Genomic DNA, 18,602 nt, shown 5'->3' with positions numbered 1-18,602 from the left:
TTCTGTTTTGGAAATGCTGATAGGTAGAAACATTAGAAAAACACTTTAAAGGGATAACACATTTGTTGCCCCTGCACTTTTTAAAAATGGTGAAGTATCACAAATGATTCTTAAAATGCTATCAAGTTTGAATAAGCCAGAAGGGCCACGCTATATCTCAATCAATAAATAAATATCTTGTAGCTGCTGTGTGAGCTGGGCTTTTTCTCGTTGAAGCTGCAGGTTGTACCATATTTACGATTGAGGTGAGAGAGATTTAAGGTAGCAATGTAAATTTTGTAATGTATGTACTGTATATACAGTATTTAATTAAAATGTATTTTATAATCCTTAATTTATTCATTCATTTAGTAAGGTGCAAGAAATTGGCAACAAGAGATTGTGCAGAGGCAATTTATTTAATTATTTAGAGATACAGTGTGGAGCCACGTCACCTAGCAACCCACAGATTTAACCCTAGCCTAAATCATGGGACAATTTACAATGACCTACTAACTGATACGTCTTTGGGCTGTAGGAGGAAACCAGAGCACATGAAGGAATCCCATGTGCATACGAGAAGGAGCGTACAAATTTGCTTACTGTGGATGCCGGATTTGAACTCTGAACTTCAATGCTTCAAGCTATAACAGTGTCGCTCTAACTGCTGCACTACCATGGCTCCCAATGTTGGATATCTTAAGTAACACATGTGATGCTAATTTATGGAATTATACACAAAATGCTGGAGCAACTCAGCAGGTCAGGTCGTACCTCTGGAGGAAGGGAGATGGGGAAATGTGGGAGGTGATGGGCAGGTCATGAGGGTAGGGGACGGAAAGAGTGGAGGTGAGAAGGCTATCAGAATGAAGGAAATCAAAAGGGAGGGATAACACTTGCTCCTACTTTTGTTTTCCACCGTGCTAGTGGCCCTCGCACTATCTCTCTCCCACACCCCCCATACTCATGACCAGCCCATCAACTCTGATTCCTCTATTCTGCAGCTCTTTCTTTTTTATTCTGTGTTTCACAGCCTCTCCTATTATATTCCTCTTCCTTCAACCTTTTACCTTTTTCACCTCCCAGCTTCTCACATCATTCCCCTTCTTCTACTCACCTTCTCCCTCGCATAGTTTCAACTATTACCTGCCAGCGTGTACTCCTTCCCTCCCCTTCACCTCCTTTTGCCACCTTTCTTTTCAGTCCTGATGAAGTATTTTGGCCTGAAACATCAACTGCTGTTTCCTCTCCATAGATGCTGCCTGACCTGCTGAGTTCCTCCAGCATTTTGTGTGTAATGCCAGAAATTGGTATCACATTAACATTACATTAGTCTTGAAGAAGGGTCTCAGCCCAAAACATTGACTGATTATTTATTTCCATCAATGTTGCCTGACCTGCTGAGTTCCTCCAGCATTTTGTGTGTGTAACTTGCATTGATTTTTAATTCTATCGGATACCATTAACATACATTGATAATTTTACAAAATGTTTACATTGTCATTTATTGGTAGAGCATTTATTAAATGTGCTATAAACCCATTGGTACATTTTCTTCTTTGGTTCTGACTGACCAACTAGTTCTATTAGAGTTAAGAGAATTTGATCCTACATCAGCATGTACTATAATGGAAATACTGAAGTCAAACTAATTAAAGACAAAATCCAACCATTTAATCTAACACTTTAAAATGCAGCAGCTGTTTTTTTTTAAATCTTTGGTCTAATTTATATATTTTATTCAGTAATTGAAGTTTTGATTAGAGTGATCACTGCAGCATAGATTAGACACCTATTATAAACTTAAAAGTTCCTGGCGAAACCTGACGGGTCAATACCCCTTCATTTAACTTTGGATTTTGTCATGATACGTACTGGCACTGAAATTGACAGTTTCAAAGTGTAGGAAAATGGCTTCAAATTTTGAAAACTGAGCAGGTGAAAACTTTTGTTAGAAGGCCTTGTGAAATATTAAATTTGTGCAGCAGTGTAGAATAGGTAGCTTCCTCTAAGATACTTAACTGGGTGCATTAATAGTTTATCTATGCAAATCCTATTGTGGTCTTAAATGCACAACCCAAATAACAGTGCTATTTCTGGGCCAAGCTGATTTTAATTCTATTTTTAAGGGGAATGTTCTAAAACCGCTATTGTAAGATTTCATTTTTCCTTTGCTTCCCAGTTTCAGTCTCTCTGTCACTCTCTCACATACCCAGGAATCAAGTTTAAATGATTGTCGTCCAGTTTAAATGAAGAGGAATTGAAAAACAAAACGAGAGCACTGACCCAAGCATGTGACATCAACTTTACTAACCTCTATATTACAGTTATTCTCAGGTGGACAACAGCAGTATGATTAGGGCACAGCTTAAGAGTTCTGAGAAAGTGGCTTTTAGGAAAATAATCTTAGTATGAATAAAACTCTTGGAAGGTATGAGCTGATTTTAAGCCTTTTGATTGCTGCTTTTAATTAATCCTCTATTTAGGAATCTTATTTGGGGAAAAAGTGATTTTTTTTTAAAAGAAAAGTGTTTTATATGAACTTTTATATCCTAATAGTGAGTTTAGGAGGTAAAGCCTGACAGCTACAATAGTACTTAATTGACATCTGTCAATCATTTTTGCTCAATTATCACTTAAACATGAAGGAATGAAGAGGAGTAATGTGACTAACAGGATGATGCACTGATCTTCTCAGCACTGATGAAATCTGACTTAGCAACCAGGAATCGTGGCCTCTCACCTGCTGAACGGATCAGGTTAACTGCACTGCAAGCAGAAGCAAGAAATTAGCTCCCAGAAATTAGAAATTCCTGGTTTTCAGTATGTTCTGGCAATATATCTCAGCAAACTGTATATTCTCAATTATATCTACAGGAAGAGCCACAAAACACAAATCCAATCCTGCATTAATTTTAGATCATAAAAATTGACAGAGGTGGAAGATAGGAAAGGTGTGGTTTATATTTGAGAACAGAAATAGATCTTTCTCTGACGATTACCTGTCATAATCTGCTCCAATTAAGCTGGTTCCATTTACTGCCAGGATTCTGTCCCCAATCCCCAGTCTCCCATCAGAAGCTGCTGGACTGTCAGGCAGAAGTGTTCTGATATAAATCCCTGGGGATTTTAAGGTTGTATGCTACAAGTAGATGAAAACACCAGTTTAAAATACACCAGATGTGATATCACTCAAAACAGAGGTTTGTCATTTAAGATTTTTTTCAAAAATTTGTTTTATATAATCAAAGTTCATTTAATGATCGGGTAAAATTAGTGTGACACAGTAGCATAGTGGTTAGCACAATGCTTTACAGTGCCAGTGACCTGGGTTCAATTCCCGCCACTATCTGGAAAGAGTTTGTACGTTCCCCCCGAGACCGCGTGGTTTCCCTCCCGGTGCTCTGGTTTCCTCCCACAGTCCGAAGTTGTGCCGATTGGTAGGTTAATTTGTCATTGTAATCTGTCCCGTGATTAGGCTAGGGTTAAATCGGGATTGCTGAGTGGCGTAGCTCGAAGGGCCTATTCTGCACTGTATCTCAATAAATAAAATAAATGATAATAGAATTTCTGTCAAAATTCAATATATTCCAAACATCTGCTATACAAATTGATAGATCATTACACTACTGTTTATTGAATGATCATGAATATAAATAAAGACATGCATTTATGTAGATATGTACTACCCCAGTTCTGGTGAAAAATCATTAACTAATCCATTGACTGTTCCTCTCTCCACAGATGTATCTGACCTGAGTATCTTCAGGATTTTATGTTACATCATGGTTTTCCCATATATCTTTCATGATATCCTAAATCACACTAAAGTCAATGTAGTTACAATAGTGATGTAGGAAGCTGTAAATAGCTCTAAAATTGGGAAGAGGCAATTTGCAAACTGCAAGATTATGGTGATAGTCTTTTATATTCTTTTAAATTAATTTAAAAGAGTCAATGGGCTTTACACAATGTCTCACTTCCTCAGTACTTCCCCAGATTGTAAACTTCCGTTCAGATTTATAGAGTGTGACTTGAACTCACAACTTTCAGATTCCAAAATGAGAATGCCATTAGCTGAGCTACAACTAATACTTTAGACACTATGGCATTATTACAAGGAAGTGTATTTCATCTAACTCACCAGTCCATCAATCAGTCCCATTCCTAAACCAAGAGGCCCCCGAGTCAACTCCACAGCAAACACATAACATGGATCATCATCTCCGGAGCTAAGGCTGGAAGATGTTGGAGTTGGTAGGTCGTATGTTGCGGAAATTCTTCCTGAAAAAATGAATGCACGTATTCATCCCGTGTGATAAATAACTACAAACCATTTCTATTTTTACAACCACTGTGCAGAAGTTTTCATTTGACTCTGCAGAAAATATATTATTCTGAATAATCATTTCCATAACTAATCTAAACCATGAGGTTTAAATTCCAAATTTTAAATCAATAACATCCATTAATAAATTAAATTTGTCGGTAGCTTTAAACTTAAGTAGAAATTTATCACTGGTCATAAGCACCAAATAAACGCTCTTGTACACTCTTTCCATGTTCACCCCAACCCTGTATTCCCTGCTATTCACTTGAATGACTCCACCAAAGTAAGTACAAATTTAGATTGCAGCTAACAGCAATCTTCTTCAAGAACATCCAAGAATCATTGGGGAAAGGAAAGGGGGAAGAGCACCAGAGAGGGGTGTTGGGCAGGTAATGGTGAAAGAGGGAAATGAAAATGGGGAATGGTGAACAGGGGGAGCAATTACCTCTCCACTGATCTCCCTTCCTGGGAACAGCTCCTGTATCTGGTGCTCCCAGTGTGGCTTCCTGTATATCAGTGAGATGTAAATTGGGAAATAGCTTTGCCGAGCATCTATGCTCTGTCCACCAGAAAAAACCGGATCTGCTGGTGGCCACCCATTTTAATTCTACTTCCCATTCTCATATGTCAGTCCATGGCATCCTCTGCTGCTGCGATTAGGCCATGCTCAGGTTGGAGCAGCATCACCTTATATTCAATCTGGGTAGCCTCCAACCTGATGGCATGAACATTGATTTCTCAGACTTCCCGTAATTGCCCTCCCCCATTCACCATTCCCATTTCGCTCTCTCACCTTGTCTCCTTATCTGCCCATCACCTCCCTCTGGTGCTCCTCCTCCTTCCCTTTCTTCCCTGGTCTACCCTCTCCTTCTCCAGCACTTTATCTCTTTCACCAATCAACTTCCCAGCTCTTTACTTCATCCCTCCCTCTCTCCTGGTTTCACCAATCACTTACTACCCTGTACTTCTTCCTCCCTTCCCCCCAGCTTCTTACTGTGACTTCATATTTTTCTCCAGTACTGATGAAAGGTCTCATGCCAAAACATCGACTGTTTACTCTTTTCCATAGATGCTGCCTGGCCTGCCGAGTTCCTCCAGCATTTTGTGATTTTCCCCACAACTACTTCAATGGTGGGAAGTTCCAGTTAAAAGCCACAGGTGAGCATTTAAATGTATGATGCCTGTCTATTCTGTGCAACATGATGTTAGCATTCTACTTCAAAACCTTTATATTTTCTCTTTCCTGTTCTGTTCTTAAATGCTATCTGGAAACCTATAAGCCAATGCAATATTTTAAAAAATATTTTTCTTCGCAATTTTCATGAGTATCCTCTTTCATTTTAACTAAATCTTTGTCCAAGCCAGTTTACAGGAATATTCAGTACTTCTATTTCCCAGACTGTACTTGGTTCACTCTATGGTACTGAATTTTGCTGAGTATCCCAAAGGTTACCTTCTCCCTCATTTGCTCTGCTTCTGTGGATACCGTTTCTCCTGAAGTTTGATGCAAGTCTACCATCTCCATTTGTCTGCACAAGGTCAATGTTCAGAGGAGTATTTGGAGGAGTTAAAAGACAGGAAGGATCAAGTGGCTGCATACTCTTCTCTGGGGCCCTCTGCCTCTCCTGGGTAGTCTGTAGATTCAGGTTGTGTTTGTAGCAGGTGTTAAAATCACCATATGATCCACTGACCCAGGAAGTACTCAACCTTGTTCCATCCTTTTCTGCATCAAAATTATTATTAAGGTAATTGTTTTGGCCTGATTGCTCATCAGGCATCTTGAGATTGGGAATTGTAGCCAGGCTGCCTGAAGAGAGTTCATGACAGTTGTAGTAAACTGGAAATTCAGCCTGTAAGACATACAAAGTGGGTTGAAGGAACACGAACACTAGTAGAACACCGACCATGTTGTTAGCCCCAGTCCAAAGAGATGAAGAAGAACATTAGTTTTTTAAGTTTATTTTACAAACAAAACATTGACAACTAGCCAGACATTTAAGCCATGAGTGTGAAAGGCAAAAAGTAAAATTATATTGTTATGGATTTTCAATGTGTAAATTGTTTCCATGAAGTCTGCGTTATGCACAACTCTGTTCAGATTTTCTTAAGTAATTAAATTTTTACAACGAGAAGACAGTAACTAAGTGTGAGGGAAAGCAGACTAGAAGCTCCAGATGGTCGAGCAATTGGAGACTACGCCAAGTGCAAATGATATTTTCAAGGTCCTAGGACATGGCACAAAACATAGACAGGTGGCCATATGTAAAAAAAGGAAATTAATATTGGTAGTAGGACATAAAGGTAAAAATGCTTGTAAGTTTAATAGCAGCACTGATAAGATCTCCTATGAGGATATGGTGAGATTGTAAATGGAGATTTTAATCCAGGTTGCTTAATTCTTGAGTAACACATTCGGTATATGCAGCCAGGTACAAGAACTGGAATTATCGCCTGCTTAAGGGCAGCTTTAAGACATTTATTTTGTTAACTGGGTTTGATTAGAGTTGTCAAATGACAAAATTAAATCAAAGCTGTTTGATATGTGGATCTTATATTTGAGGAAATGTGCAGAACAGCTATGTGCCTGGAAAGAGCACTTGATAAATAAAGCAACACACATCAAAGTTGCTGGTGAACGCAGCAGGCCAGGCAGCATCTCTAGGAAGAGGTACAGTCGACAGTTCAGGCCGAGACCCTTCGTCAGGACTAACGATGCTGCCTGGCCTGCTGTGTTCACCAGCAACTTTTATGTGTCTTGCTTGAAATTCCAGCATCTGCAGATCTCCTCATGTTTGCACTGATAAATAAACCAGTTTTGACTGGGGCACAAGCAGAAAGTCCCAAATAGCAGGAATTATGGTGGTGTCCTCTTTGAGACCAAATCATATCAATGTGAGAAACACTTTCAGGAGAAACCAGGAGGTATAAGAATACAAAAGGCAGGATGGCTGTGAGTTTAATGGATAGAAAATGTGGGAGGTCTTGTTATGGCTTTGGTGAAAGCCAGCCAGCCTTAGAATGTCTTTTGAAGATGCCCTTATGTTTTAAGTGCCAGTGAATAGGTAATGTTGCACTGGTGTGTAAGCCTCTTGAGAAGGCAATTACTGGTAATCCTCATTTTGGCACAGGTCCAAGAGGGCATAAGTATAGGACAATCCTGATGGAGTATCACCCATGCACTAGACTTGAGGGTAATGATGTGAAGTCTGATATCTTAAATAGTCTTTACTCTTGCAGATGCAGCTACCAACAAAACACTAGTGGCCTCCTCGTTCAAAAATACTGTGATGAATATGTGCATTGATACAGCCACAAGTTCATCTTTGACAGATATTCATTCCCATCTATGTCTACTACATGATGGCTTGCACCCTATGATTCTCACCAGCAGATTCACATTGACCCAAGCCCAGTACAGACTGGGATCAAACAAGGATGCTACTGTTCGAAAAACCATGACATCCTCAGTGTAACACTGCATCTCACTTCCAACAAGCACTTTGCTGGAATGGAGCTTATTTACAAGATTAAAAAATATATTCAACTTGTGTTACTTCTTCTCCAGAACCAGTGTCACTTTGACCTCAATCATCAAATTGCGGAATGGGATCCATGTCAGTGGTTGAGCATCACTGAGGCAAGCAAGGCCCCCTCACCCCCATTCTAACCAATTTTTGCAGAAGCACCATTGAGAGTGTCCTGACCTGCTGCATCACCATCTAGTATGGGAATTGCAAAGCATCTGACCACAACACCCAACAAAGAACTGTGAGGACTACTGAGGGGATCAACAGGGTTTCATTTCCACCTATCTGAGATACTTACCCTGAGTGCTGTGTACAGGGTTCCCTTAGCATTATCAGTGATCTCTCCCATCTGTCCATACATCTCTTTGACCCCTACCATCAGGACAAGGACTGCTAAGAGGGGAAACATCTTCTTTCTCCAGGCCAAGAGACTACTGAACTCCTTGCCACCACCTAGGTCTCACCCTGTATGAAGCATCAGTAGCATTATACTGTTTACTTTTTAAACTTGTGCTGTAAATGCACCTTATTATTTGTCAATATATTCGTGGTAATATACTCTGTTGTGTATGAGTTATATGTAATGTGTTGTGCACCTTGGTCTGGAGGAATGTTGTTTCATTTGGAGGTATACATGCAATGCCAATAAACTTGAACTTGATTATTCATTGAGCTCAAAGACATCTGTGACTCATTCATGTAGCAAGCATCATTTATATGCCTGATACCAAACTCCTGAAGCAATCTCTCTACTCTGAGCACATTTGAGGCAAGAGATTGGTCCCTTATTACATTATTTCTAATATGTGTTATTTCTCCTTTCTCTGCATTAAATTTCATCTGTCTCTTGCCTAACTCTTCAACGAGCCTGTGCCCTCTTTCAGTTTCATAATATCCTCTTTGCACTTGGGGAAACTTGTGTAAATGCAAGAGAATATTGAGATTTTCTCAGTTTGCATCATGCTATACAATTTTTGTAGATGAAAGATACAGAGTTGTCCTTGGAGTGCCAGTAACATTTTCTTTATTACCTGAAATTCACTGGCTGTAACACATCTGTTGGTTGACTGGCATTTAGTGCGCAGGCTCCAAAGAAAGTGACGTATATACAACAGGTGTCTGTACATGTTGTCATCTACAGTCTCTGCATCTATATCCACCTTAAAATTACTAGTTGGCAGCACCAGAGGAGGATACTGATCAAAACTCAACAGAATATCCTCTGTGGAGAAGAAAATATACGGAGGCTCATTACATTAAGAAGAGAAACAATTAAACTTCACTCTTATATCATTTATTTTTCAGATTATGATTATCACAGCCTGGCCAGGATCTGTTTTTTGTCGATGGTGTACAGACTTTTTTCCAGGGCACCCAAAATACTTTCCTGTGGCCTCACACTGATGGTTTTTGGGGAATGGACCAGTGTGCCTCATCTTAGCTGATGAAAAATGGTAATGGAAGAAGAATTTGAGGACACAGGATGACGTTGTTTTGCAAAAGAACTAGGAATGACACAGGAAAATTTTGTTGCATTTGCCGTGTGTTGAGAGCCAGGAATGCTGCAGGTAGCTGGCTGGATTACACTTAGACAAAGCCAGCGTAATGGAAAGCTGAACGCTCCTCCTGAGTCAATGTAGACTCATGGAGGTGTGATCTCCTTCAACACAGTGAATATGAACAGGAATTCCCTTTACAGAGTAGCACGAGGCAATGCCGTAACAGATTGAGATGATTTTGAAGAGTGGTACTTATCAGTATTCAATACTGTAAGTCTGAAAATAATCACTAACAATAATTTTCTTCTACAGGAAGTGACACGGAGAGGAGGAAGAAAGACAAACCAATCAGCAGTGAAAAAATATCCATTTTAATTGTGTTATCAAGGTGCATCTTATAGTATTGAACTACTGACTCTGGGAACAAAATGAAAATCAGCCTGTTCCTCATCATAATGAGATCGTGCCACCATTGAACTTGGAATGCTAAGATCACAGGCTTATGACTGGTGGTGATTATCTATATTGTGGAAATTAGGCCCAGTCAATTTCGTAAGTGCCTGCACCACCTCAAAATATTTCCCATTTGCAAACAGTAGGCATCATAACTGAAACATCAAAAGCAGATATGCTTGCATCAGATATACATACAAAAATCCTGCAACTACTGTATGATCCCAGTTAATTCTTCAACGAGCATCATTTATTTCATACTTTTATGGGCTAATGGGGGCAAAAGATCAACATTCCAAACATACTCCCGGTTTAGCAGACTTAGGACAGACAATTCTTGGCCAGGAAAACCACTGGAATACTCGTTGTAGCGAATTCGCTGCCTAGGAAACAAATGATCCAACATGCAGACTAAATTCACAAAGATTTTCACAGATTGCTTGCCTCATTTATGGACCATTATGATTTTCAAAAACAATATAAATGTATTACTTTCATAGGTTTTTAAATTTCTTTGCAGACATCCATCCTTTTCAATGGAACCAAACTAGAATCTTGTATGGTGGCAAAGACAACTATTTTGGTATTTTCCATTTTTTTATTGGTGTAGAAAATCTCTGAAATATTTATTTTTAAATTTATTAGCACAATTTTTGCTTCTCTGCTACAACTATGACCTTACCCGTTTTGTACAATTTTGCCCTCTCCTCAGTACTTGGCTGCCATGCTGCTATGTGATCCACTCCAGCTGCCGCATGGTAGTGTGTAAGTATGTGAAGAAGCTGGGATGGGTTTAAGGCTGGGAATTCTCTCCTGAGGCAACTCCAGTTGCACTGTAACAAAATATGACGTCGTATAAATCAACACAGAGAGAATGATGTTGAACACAGCGTGTATGTTTTGGATAGCACAATAGTTACTATATTGATGGCAATTATTACAATATCTCCTGACATTCCTGAATCACTATTATCTTTATTCCATAAATTGCATCTGAGGAAATCTTTAGAGGCCTGGATGTATCAGAATGTACATCTCAGAGTATTTTCTATGATAAAATCATATTTAGCAAAAAATGTAAACTAAATTATGGATAACTGGTACCTCAGTGCAAGAAATTGCAAATTCTTTTCCAAGAATCACAGGATAGTTATCACTGGAGACACTATGGCACATCAACTCTTTACTAGTTCTTTGTAGAGTAATCCAATAAATCTCGTTACCCTGCTCGTTCCTCACAGCGTGGCAAATTAATGCTTTCAAATATTTATCAAAAACCCTTTTGAAACACACAATTGAAAATACAACCATCAAAATTTCATTCCAAATGTTCACTTATTTATTGAGATACAGTGCGGAATAGGCCATTCCGACCCTTCGAGCCACGGTGCCCAGCAATCCCCAGTTTGACCGTAGCCTAATCACAGAACAATTTACAATTACCAATTAACCTACCAACTGGTACACCTTTGGACTGCGGAGGAAACTGGAGCACCCGGAGGAAACCCATAGGGTCATGGGGAATATGTACAGACTCTTTATAGACAATGGGGGGGAGGGAGTGGTATATCCTCTTGCTAAGTGAAACAGTTTTCTCATATATTGTCTGGATGTTTTGCCAATAACTCTAAAGCCATGTCATTCACCACTCTTAATGGGAATGTTTCCCTCTATTTACTCCATCTAAACCTGGCGTAATTTGAACATGTATTAAATCTCTGCCACACAATCTCTGCTTCAGGGAGAAAAATTATGGTTTTCTCAGATGTTGCCATATTTTCCTATAGTTTGAAAGCTTTCATATTTATTAGATAAATCAAAAAAAAACTCTTTACTCATTAGATTTTCAAGAACTGATAACAAGTGTGATAAGACCAATTTTTAGAGGTATGCAACGCTGGTCTTAAAATGCTCCTAAAGCCCCTATTAATTACTAACAGTGCAGAGGCTTATATGTGAATAGTGACCTTTTTTGCTGGTGGGGGGGGGGTCATTGCCTTGCTGCTGCTTATGCGTGGGAGGGGGAGCTGGGGGGGGCTTTGGGGGTTCAAATATTTAACTGTCATTCATTCTTTGGGGCACTCCTCTATTTTCATGGATGTTTGTGAAGAAAAAGAATTTCAGGATGTATATTGTATACATTTCTCTGACATTAAATGTACCTATTAAATAAAGCCAGTACGTCCTGCTGAAGGGTTTTGGTCCAAAATGTCGACTGTACTCTTTTCCTAGATGCTGCCTGGCTTTCTGAGTTCCTCCAGCATTTTGTGTGTGTTGCTCAGATTTTCAGAATCTGCAGATTTTCTCTTGTTTGTGATAATACATCCTCTTGCTTAACTTAGTGAGAGAAAGTCATCTTTATGTAAATATTACTCTGCCGCAAAAATTTGGGGAATGGAAGCACATTTTGTTGCTTTGGTCGCACTGAATACACCAGATGCAATCACATCAATAGAACTTGCCTGCTGTAAGTAATAGGTTCTGTTTCTTTGGTTGTATTGTCTTTTTTTTAGTAGTTCAGCTACCGACACTTTGAAATCCTTATTATAAAAAAGTAGCTTAAATTGTTGTAGATCACCCTGGTCTATTACAATGTGGTGCAAATGGTAAGTATGTTAATTGATTTCATTACCTGCATAAGATTGGACACTGGTATAGCCAGAAGCTTTACAGCACTACTGAATTTGAAGAAAAATTCATCTGCAATGTTCCCCATTCCTACATTTTGTATCCACTCCAGCAACAGATGGAAACTGGCTTGCATCTGTTTCCCCTTGGACCAGTGAAAAAAATGCTGCCTTGAGCCTGTGCAATTTAAAAAAAAACAAACAGATTATCAGCCATCACCTCTGCAGTCCTGCCATTTTAACTGTACACTCTGTGGACATGGTGCTTTTCAAGTTGATCGGTAACAGTGCAGTGAAATAGAACATTTGTTATTAACTCTGCTCTTAGTGACAACATTCTGGCAGGGAAATAAATCTGGATAAACCTGTAGGATAATAATTTGATTACATTCAGTCAACCATGCATATCTTCTCCAACCTCACGCGGTAGCCTGTTATTGCCTACAAAATATCCTCTGCACTGTTAATTTTAAGACATGTATGAAAAATATTAACTCTGCAAGTCGATACATGTCTCATGAGAATTTTGTACACCAAGAACAGCTTTCTATCTTTAAAATTGTTAATCTGACATGGTAAAAGAAAGAACACCATCTCTTTCAGCTCTGCAAGATTATAAAGAAGTATTTTATATTATATAACATGAAAAGTCTGAGATATGTTTCTATAATTATACAATATTTCCCAATTGAGGCACACACACATCAAGGTTTGCAGCTAGAAAGAGCATATTCTAAATTATCCGCAGCAAAAATAAACGATGTTTCTATTTATTACAAGGAAAATCTGAAAAGAAAATTACTATACCTGAGAAGTTATGAATTCCGTTTTTTTGAACTCTTGTTTGGCTAACTGCATTTTTCCATATTGAAAGTTCAAAGTAAGTTATTATCAAAGTACAGAAATCTCACCATATACAACCCTGAGATTCATTTTTGTGCAGGCATACTCAATGAATCTATAATAGAGTCAGTGAAAGACCGCACCAACTGGGCATTCAACCAGTGTGCAAAAGACAACAAACTGCACGCATCTACCAAAACAAAAATCAGCAATAAACAGAGAACATGAGTTGACGTCTTAGAAAGTGAGTCCATAGGTCAGTGAAGGGCAAGTGAAGTTATCCCCTTCGATTCAAGAGCCTGATGGTTGACAGGTAATAGCTGTTCTTGAGGCCGGTGATGAGAGTCCTGAGGTTCCTGCACCACCTTCCTGATGGTGCAGTAAGAAGAGAGCATGTTCTGGGTAGTGGGGGTCCTGATGATGGATGCTGCTTTCCTGCAACAAAACTCTGTAGATATGTTCAATTGTGGGGAGGGATTTACCTGTGATGGCCTGGGCCACATCCACTACTTTTTGTAAGAATTTCCTTTCAAGGCCTTTGGTGTTTCCATATCATGCTGTGATGTGACCAGTCAATATAACTCTGCACCACAGAGCTGAAGAAGTTTGACACTTTTCACCTCTGATCCTCTGATGAGGACTGGCCTATAGACCTCTGGTTTCTTTCTCCTTCTGAAGTGAATAATCAGCTCCTTGGTCTTGCTGACGTTGAGTGAGAGGCTGTTGTTGTGGCACCACTCAGCTAGATTTTCAATCTCCTTACATGCTGATTTGTCACCACCTTTGATTTGGTCTATGACAGTAGTGTCATCAGCAAATTTGAATGTGACATTGGAACTGTGCTTAGCCACACAGTCATAAGTATAGAACAGGAAGAGTGGAGAGCGGTGCTGATGGAGATTGTCGAAGAGATGTTGCTGGCACTCCCAACTGACTGGAGTGAGGAAATTGAGAATCCAATTGCACAAGGAGGTATTGAAGCCAAGGTCTTGAAGTTTATTGATTAGTTTTGTGGGGATGATATTATCAAATGTTGAGCTGTAGTCGATAAAGACATCCTAATATGTGCATCTTTTCTGTCCAGATGTTCCAGGGCTGAGTGAAGAGCCAAATTGTTCTGGTGGGTAAATTGGAGTAGATCCAAGACGCTTGTCAGGCAGGAGTTGATATGTTTCATCGCCAGACTCTTAAAACACCTCATCACTGTGGATGTAAGTGCTACTGGATGATAGTCACTGAGGCAGGTCACCACAGTCTTCTTAGACACCGGCATAAAGATCATCTGCTTGAAGCAGGTGGGTACTTCAGACTGCTGAAGTGAGAGGTTAAAGATATCATTGAACACTCCAGCTAGTTGATCAGCACAGTTCTTTAGTACTTGGTCAGGTACCCCATCTGGGCCGATGCTTTCCGTGGGCTCATCCTCCTGAAGTATGCTCACGTGTCAGCCTTGGAGACTGAAATCACAGGGTCATTGGGGGATTGCGGGAGTTGATAATGGTTCCTCCACGTTTTGTCAGTCAAAATGAGCATTCATTCATTCTTAAACCCATCTTCAAGTTGATGAATACTTCAATAAATTACAGCTATGTTGTTTTTTTTTTCCTAAATTTCTTCTCCAAATAGTTAAATATCAAGTGGGATAGAAACTATAGTGACTCATTAAGTGGCTTATTGCAGCTTCTACAGGACAAGAAGAGCAGCGCGAGAGCTAAAATCTGAAGGAAGGCAGTTTTTTTTAAAACTTCTTAGAGTACAAGAAGGATGAGACTGTGCAGGCACGCGACGTAGACAGGACAGCACGGAGAGTTTAAAAAGGAGACCACCCTATACAGCAGGCAGCGGTCAGAGTGGGCAGTGGAGTGAGTAGCAGCAGAGTGTAGGGCTTTGGCTCAACTGGCTTAGGCGGTAACGGGAAGAGGCGAGAGCAAGACACCAACTCTTTTTCTTCCCCTTGGCGAATCGACCTGGACAGACAGAGGAACAGCAGGGCTCACACAGCTAATGGTTTAAAAACTTTGCGTGTTTGGCGGAGGAGAAAATGGCAGCGCGATGGTAGCACGCGCAGCCACTTCGGTGGTGATGTCTATTATCTGTCAAGTAGGGGACCGTGCACAATTCTGATTTCATGGAGATGGACGTGACAGTACGGAGGAACATCTGGAAAACTTCTAAAATGCCCGCTTCGCTGCCGCTGCTACTGTGTGGTAACCAGAATCTTCGGAGCAGAAGGCCCCAAAATCCTCGGCTTTGTGTGTTTCAGCGGCCGGGGCGAAGTCGAAGGCGCTCAGCAGAAGATGGTGCTCGGGAGGCTGTATCGGAGAGGCTGGTCGGAAGCTCGAACTTTTCGGACAGATGGACTCAGTGTCGGCTGTGGTCAGCTGCTTCCAAGGCATCGGCAAGTTGATGGTGCCTGGAGGTTTATAGCAGGGAGTTTCTCCCTTTTGCCGCCTGTTATCGGGGACTCGGTGAGGGCATGTGGCCAAGTGGTTAAGGCATTGGACTAGTGACCTGAAGGTCGTGAGTTAGAGCCCCAGCCAAGGCAACGTGTTGTGTCCTTGAGCAAGGCACTTAATCACACATTGCTCTGCGACGACACTAGTGCCAAGCTGTATGGGTCCTAATGCCGTTCCTTTGGACAACATCGGTGTCGTGGAGAGGGGAGACTTGCAGCATGGGCAACTGCTGGTCTTTCATACAACCTTGCCCAGGCCTGCGCCCTGGAGAGTGAAGACTCTCCAGGCGCAGATCCATGGTCTCGCAAGACTAACGGATGCCTTAAAAATTACTCGGGGACTCAGGAGTCGATCGACTTGGGGACTTTTGAGACTTTATTTACCGCGCCCATGGTTTGTTCTTCATCAAATTATGGTATTGCTTTGCACTGCAGTAACTATATGTTATAATTATGTGGTTCTGTCAGTGTTAGTCTTTGGTTTGTCCTGTTTACTGTGATAGCACTCCGGAGAAACATTGTATCATTTCTTAATGCATGTATGCATTTCTAAATGACAATAAAAGGACTGAGTGATCTCATAATCTAGGTGGGTGAGTAGACTTATTTTTCCTGGTTTCATTCCTGTAGAATTACGTAACATGCCTGCAGGGTTAGTGCTTTGTTCAGGGTGTCAGATGTGGGAATCCTGGGAGACCTCCAGCCTCCCTGATGGCCACATCTGCGCCCGGTGCACCGAGATGCAGCTCCTCAGAGACCGTGTTAGGGATCTGGAGCTGCAGCTTGATGACCTACTGCTTATCAGGGAAAGTGAAGAGGTGATAGACAGGCTACAGGGAGGTAGTCATCCCTAGGCTACAGGGGACAGAAAACTGAGTAACTGCCAGGAGAGGGAAGGAAAATGCCCAGATAGTGGAGAGCACCCCTGTGGCTGCCCCCCTCAGCCACAGGTATCTCATTTTGGATGCTGTTGAGGGGGATGATCTGACAGGCGTCACCCACGGTGACTCGGTCTCTGGCACTGAGCCTGGCACTGTTGTGCAGGAGGGAAGGAGGGAGAAGAGAAATGCAGTAGTCATAGGGGATTCCATAGTCAGGGGAACAGACAGGAGATTCTGTGAGCCTGATAGAGATACCCGCATGGTGTATTGCCTCCCAGGTGCCAAGGTACGGGATGTCTCAGATTGGGTCCAGAATATTCTGAAGGGAGAGGGCGAGCAGCCAGCTGTCTTGGTACATGTTGGTACCAATGACATAGATAGAAAAAGGGAGGAGGTCCTGAAGAGAGATTTCCGGGAGTTAGGAAGGAAGCTGAGAAGCAGGACCTCCAGGGTAGTAATCTCAGGATTGCTACCTGTGCCACGTGCTAGTGAGGGCAAGAATAGTAGGATCAGGCAGATGAATGCGTGGCTGAGAGACTGGTGCAGGGGGCAGGGCTTCAGATTCTTGGATAATTGGGATCTCTTCTGGGGGAAGTATGACCTGTTCGAAAAGTATGGGTTACACCTGAACCCGAAGGGGACCAATATCCTGGCGGTAAGGTTTAATAGAGCTGTTAGGGAGGGTTTAATCTAATTTGGCAGGGGAATAGGAACTGGAATGATAGAGCGGAGGAGGGGGAAAACAGAAATAAATCTAAGATAGTGAGCAGTAAAGATGTCAGGAAGGACAGGCAGGCGACATGCAATAAAGTTGCAGAGCAATCAAAGCAAAAAGTACCAAATACTGGACTTAAGGTGTTATACTTAAATGCACGCAGCATAAGGAATAAGGTGGATGATCTTGTCATACAGCTACGGATTGGCAGGTATGATATTGTAGCCATCACTGAGATGTGGCTAAAGGATGCATGTCTCTGGGAGCTGAGCATCCAAGGATACACAGTGTATCAAAAGGACAGACAGGTAGGCAGAGGGGGGTGGCTTGGCTTTATTGGTAAGAAATAATATTAAATCATTAAAAAGAGTGACATAGGATCGGATGGTACAGAATCTTTATGGGTTGAGCTAAGAAATCGCAGGGGTAAAAGGACCCTGATGGCAGTTATATACAGGCCTCCTAACAGCTGCAGTGATGTGGACTACAAATTACAACAGGAAATAGAAAAGGCTTGTCAGAAGGGCAGTGTTATGATAATTGTGGGGGATTTTAACATGTGAGTGGATTGGGAAAATCAGATCTCAAGACAGAGAATTTGTAGAAAGTCTACGAGATGGTATTTTAGAACAGCCTGTTGTTGAGCCCACAAGGGGATCAGCTGTACTGGATTGGGTATTGTATAATGAACCAGAGGTGATTAGAGAGGTAGAGGTGAAGGAACCCTTAGGAGGCAGTGATCATAACATGATTGAGTTCACTGTGAAATTTGAGAAAGAGAAGCCGAAATCCGATGTGTCGGTATTTCAGTGGAGTAAAGGAAATTACAGTGGCATGAGAGAGGAACTGGCCAAAGTTGACTGGAAAGGGACACTGGTGGGAAGGATGGCAGAGCAGCAGTGGCTGGAGTTTATGCGAGAAGTGAGGAAGGTGCAAAACAGATATATTCCAAAAAAGAAGAAATTTTCAAATGGAAAAAAGGATGCAACGGTGGCTGACGAGAGAAGTCAAAGCCAAAGTTAAAGCAAAGGAGAGGGCATACAAGGAAGCAAAAATTAGTGGGAAGACAGAGGATTGGGATGTTTTTAAAAGCTTACCAAAGTAAACTAAGAAGGTCATTAAGAGGGAAAAGATGAACTATGAAAGGAAGCTAGTAAATAATATCAAAGAGGATACTAAAAGCATTTTCAGGTATATAAAGAGTGAAAGACAGGGGAGAGTAGATATAGGACCGATAGAAAATGATGCTGGAGAAATTGTAACGGGAGATAAGGAGATGGCGGAGGAACTGAA

The 18,602-nt window shown here is 41.0% G+C and overlaps 1 protein-coding gene across 1 annotated transcript in view; it reads right to left on the bottom strand.

Annotated features, from left to right (window-relative positions):
* Positions 1-2,381: 2,381 nt before the first annotated feature.
* Positions 2,382-18,602, bottom strand: part of radil (Ras association and DIL domains) — a 96,418-nt gene continuing 80,197 nt past the window's right edge. Inside the window, exons 9-15 of the mRNA XM_063058950.1 lie at positions 12,421-12,593; positions 10,471-10,621; positions 8,868-9,058; positions 5,763-6,159; positions 4,124-4,263; positions 2,982-3,121; positions 2,382-2,748 (exon numbers count right to left, since the gene is read on the bottom strand). Coding sequence (XP_062915020.1) covers positions 2,649-2,748; positions 2,982-3,121; positions 4,124-4,263; positions 5,763-6,159; positions 8,868-9,058; positions 10,471-10,621; positions 12,421-12,593 — 1,292 coding nt within the window. The 3' untranslated portion in view covers positions 2,382-2,648. The remainder of the gene's footprint in view (positions 2,749-2,981; positions 3,122-4,123; positions 4,264-5,762; positions 6,160-8,867; positions 9,059-10,470; positions 10,622-12,420; positions 12,594-18,602) is intronic.

This window comes from Mobula hypostoma, chromosome 9, assembly GCF_963921235.1.
Source record: "Mobula hypostoma chromosome 9, sMobHyp1.1, whole genome shotgun sequence".
NCBI lineage: Eukaryota > Metazoa > Chordata > Chondrichthyes > Myliobatiformes > Myliobatidae > Mobula > Mobula hypostoma.
This window is presented reverse-complemented; position numbering and strand designations above follow the sequence as displayed.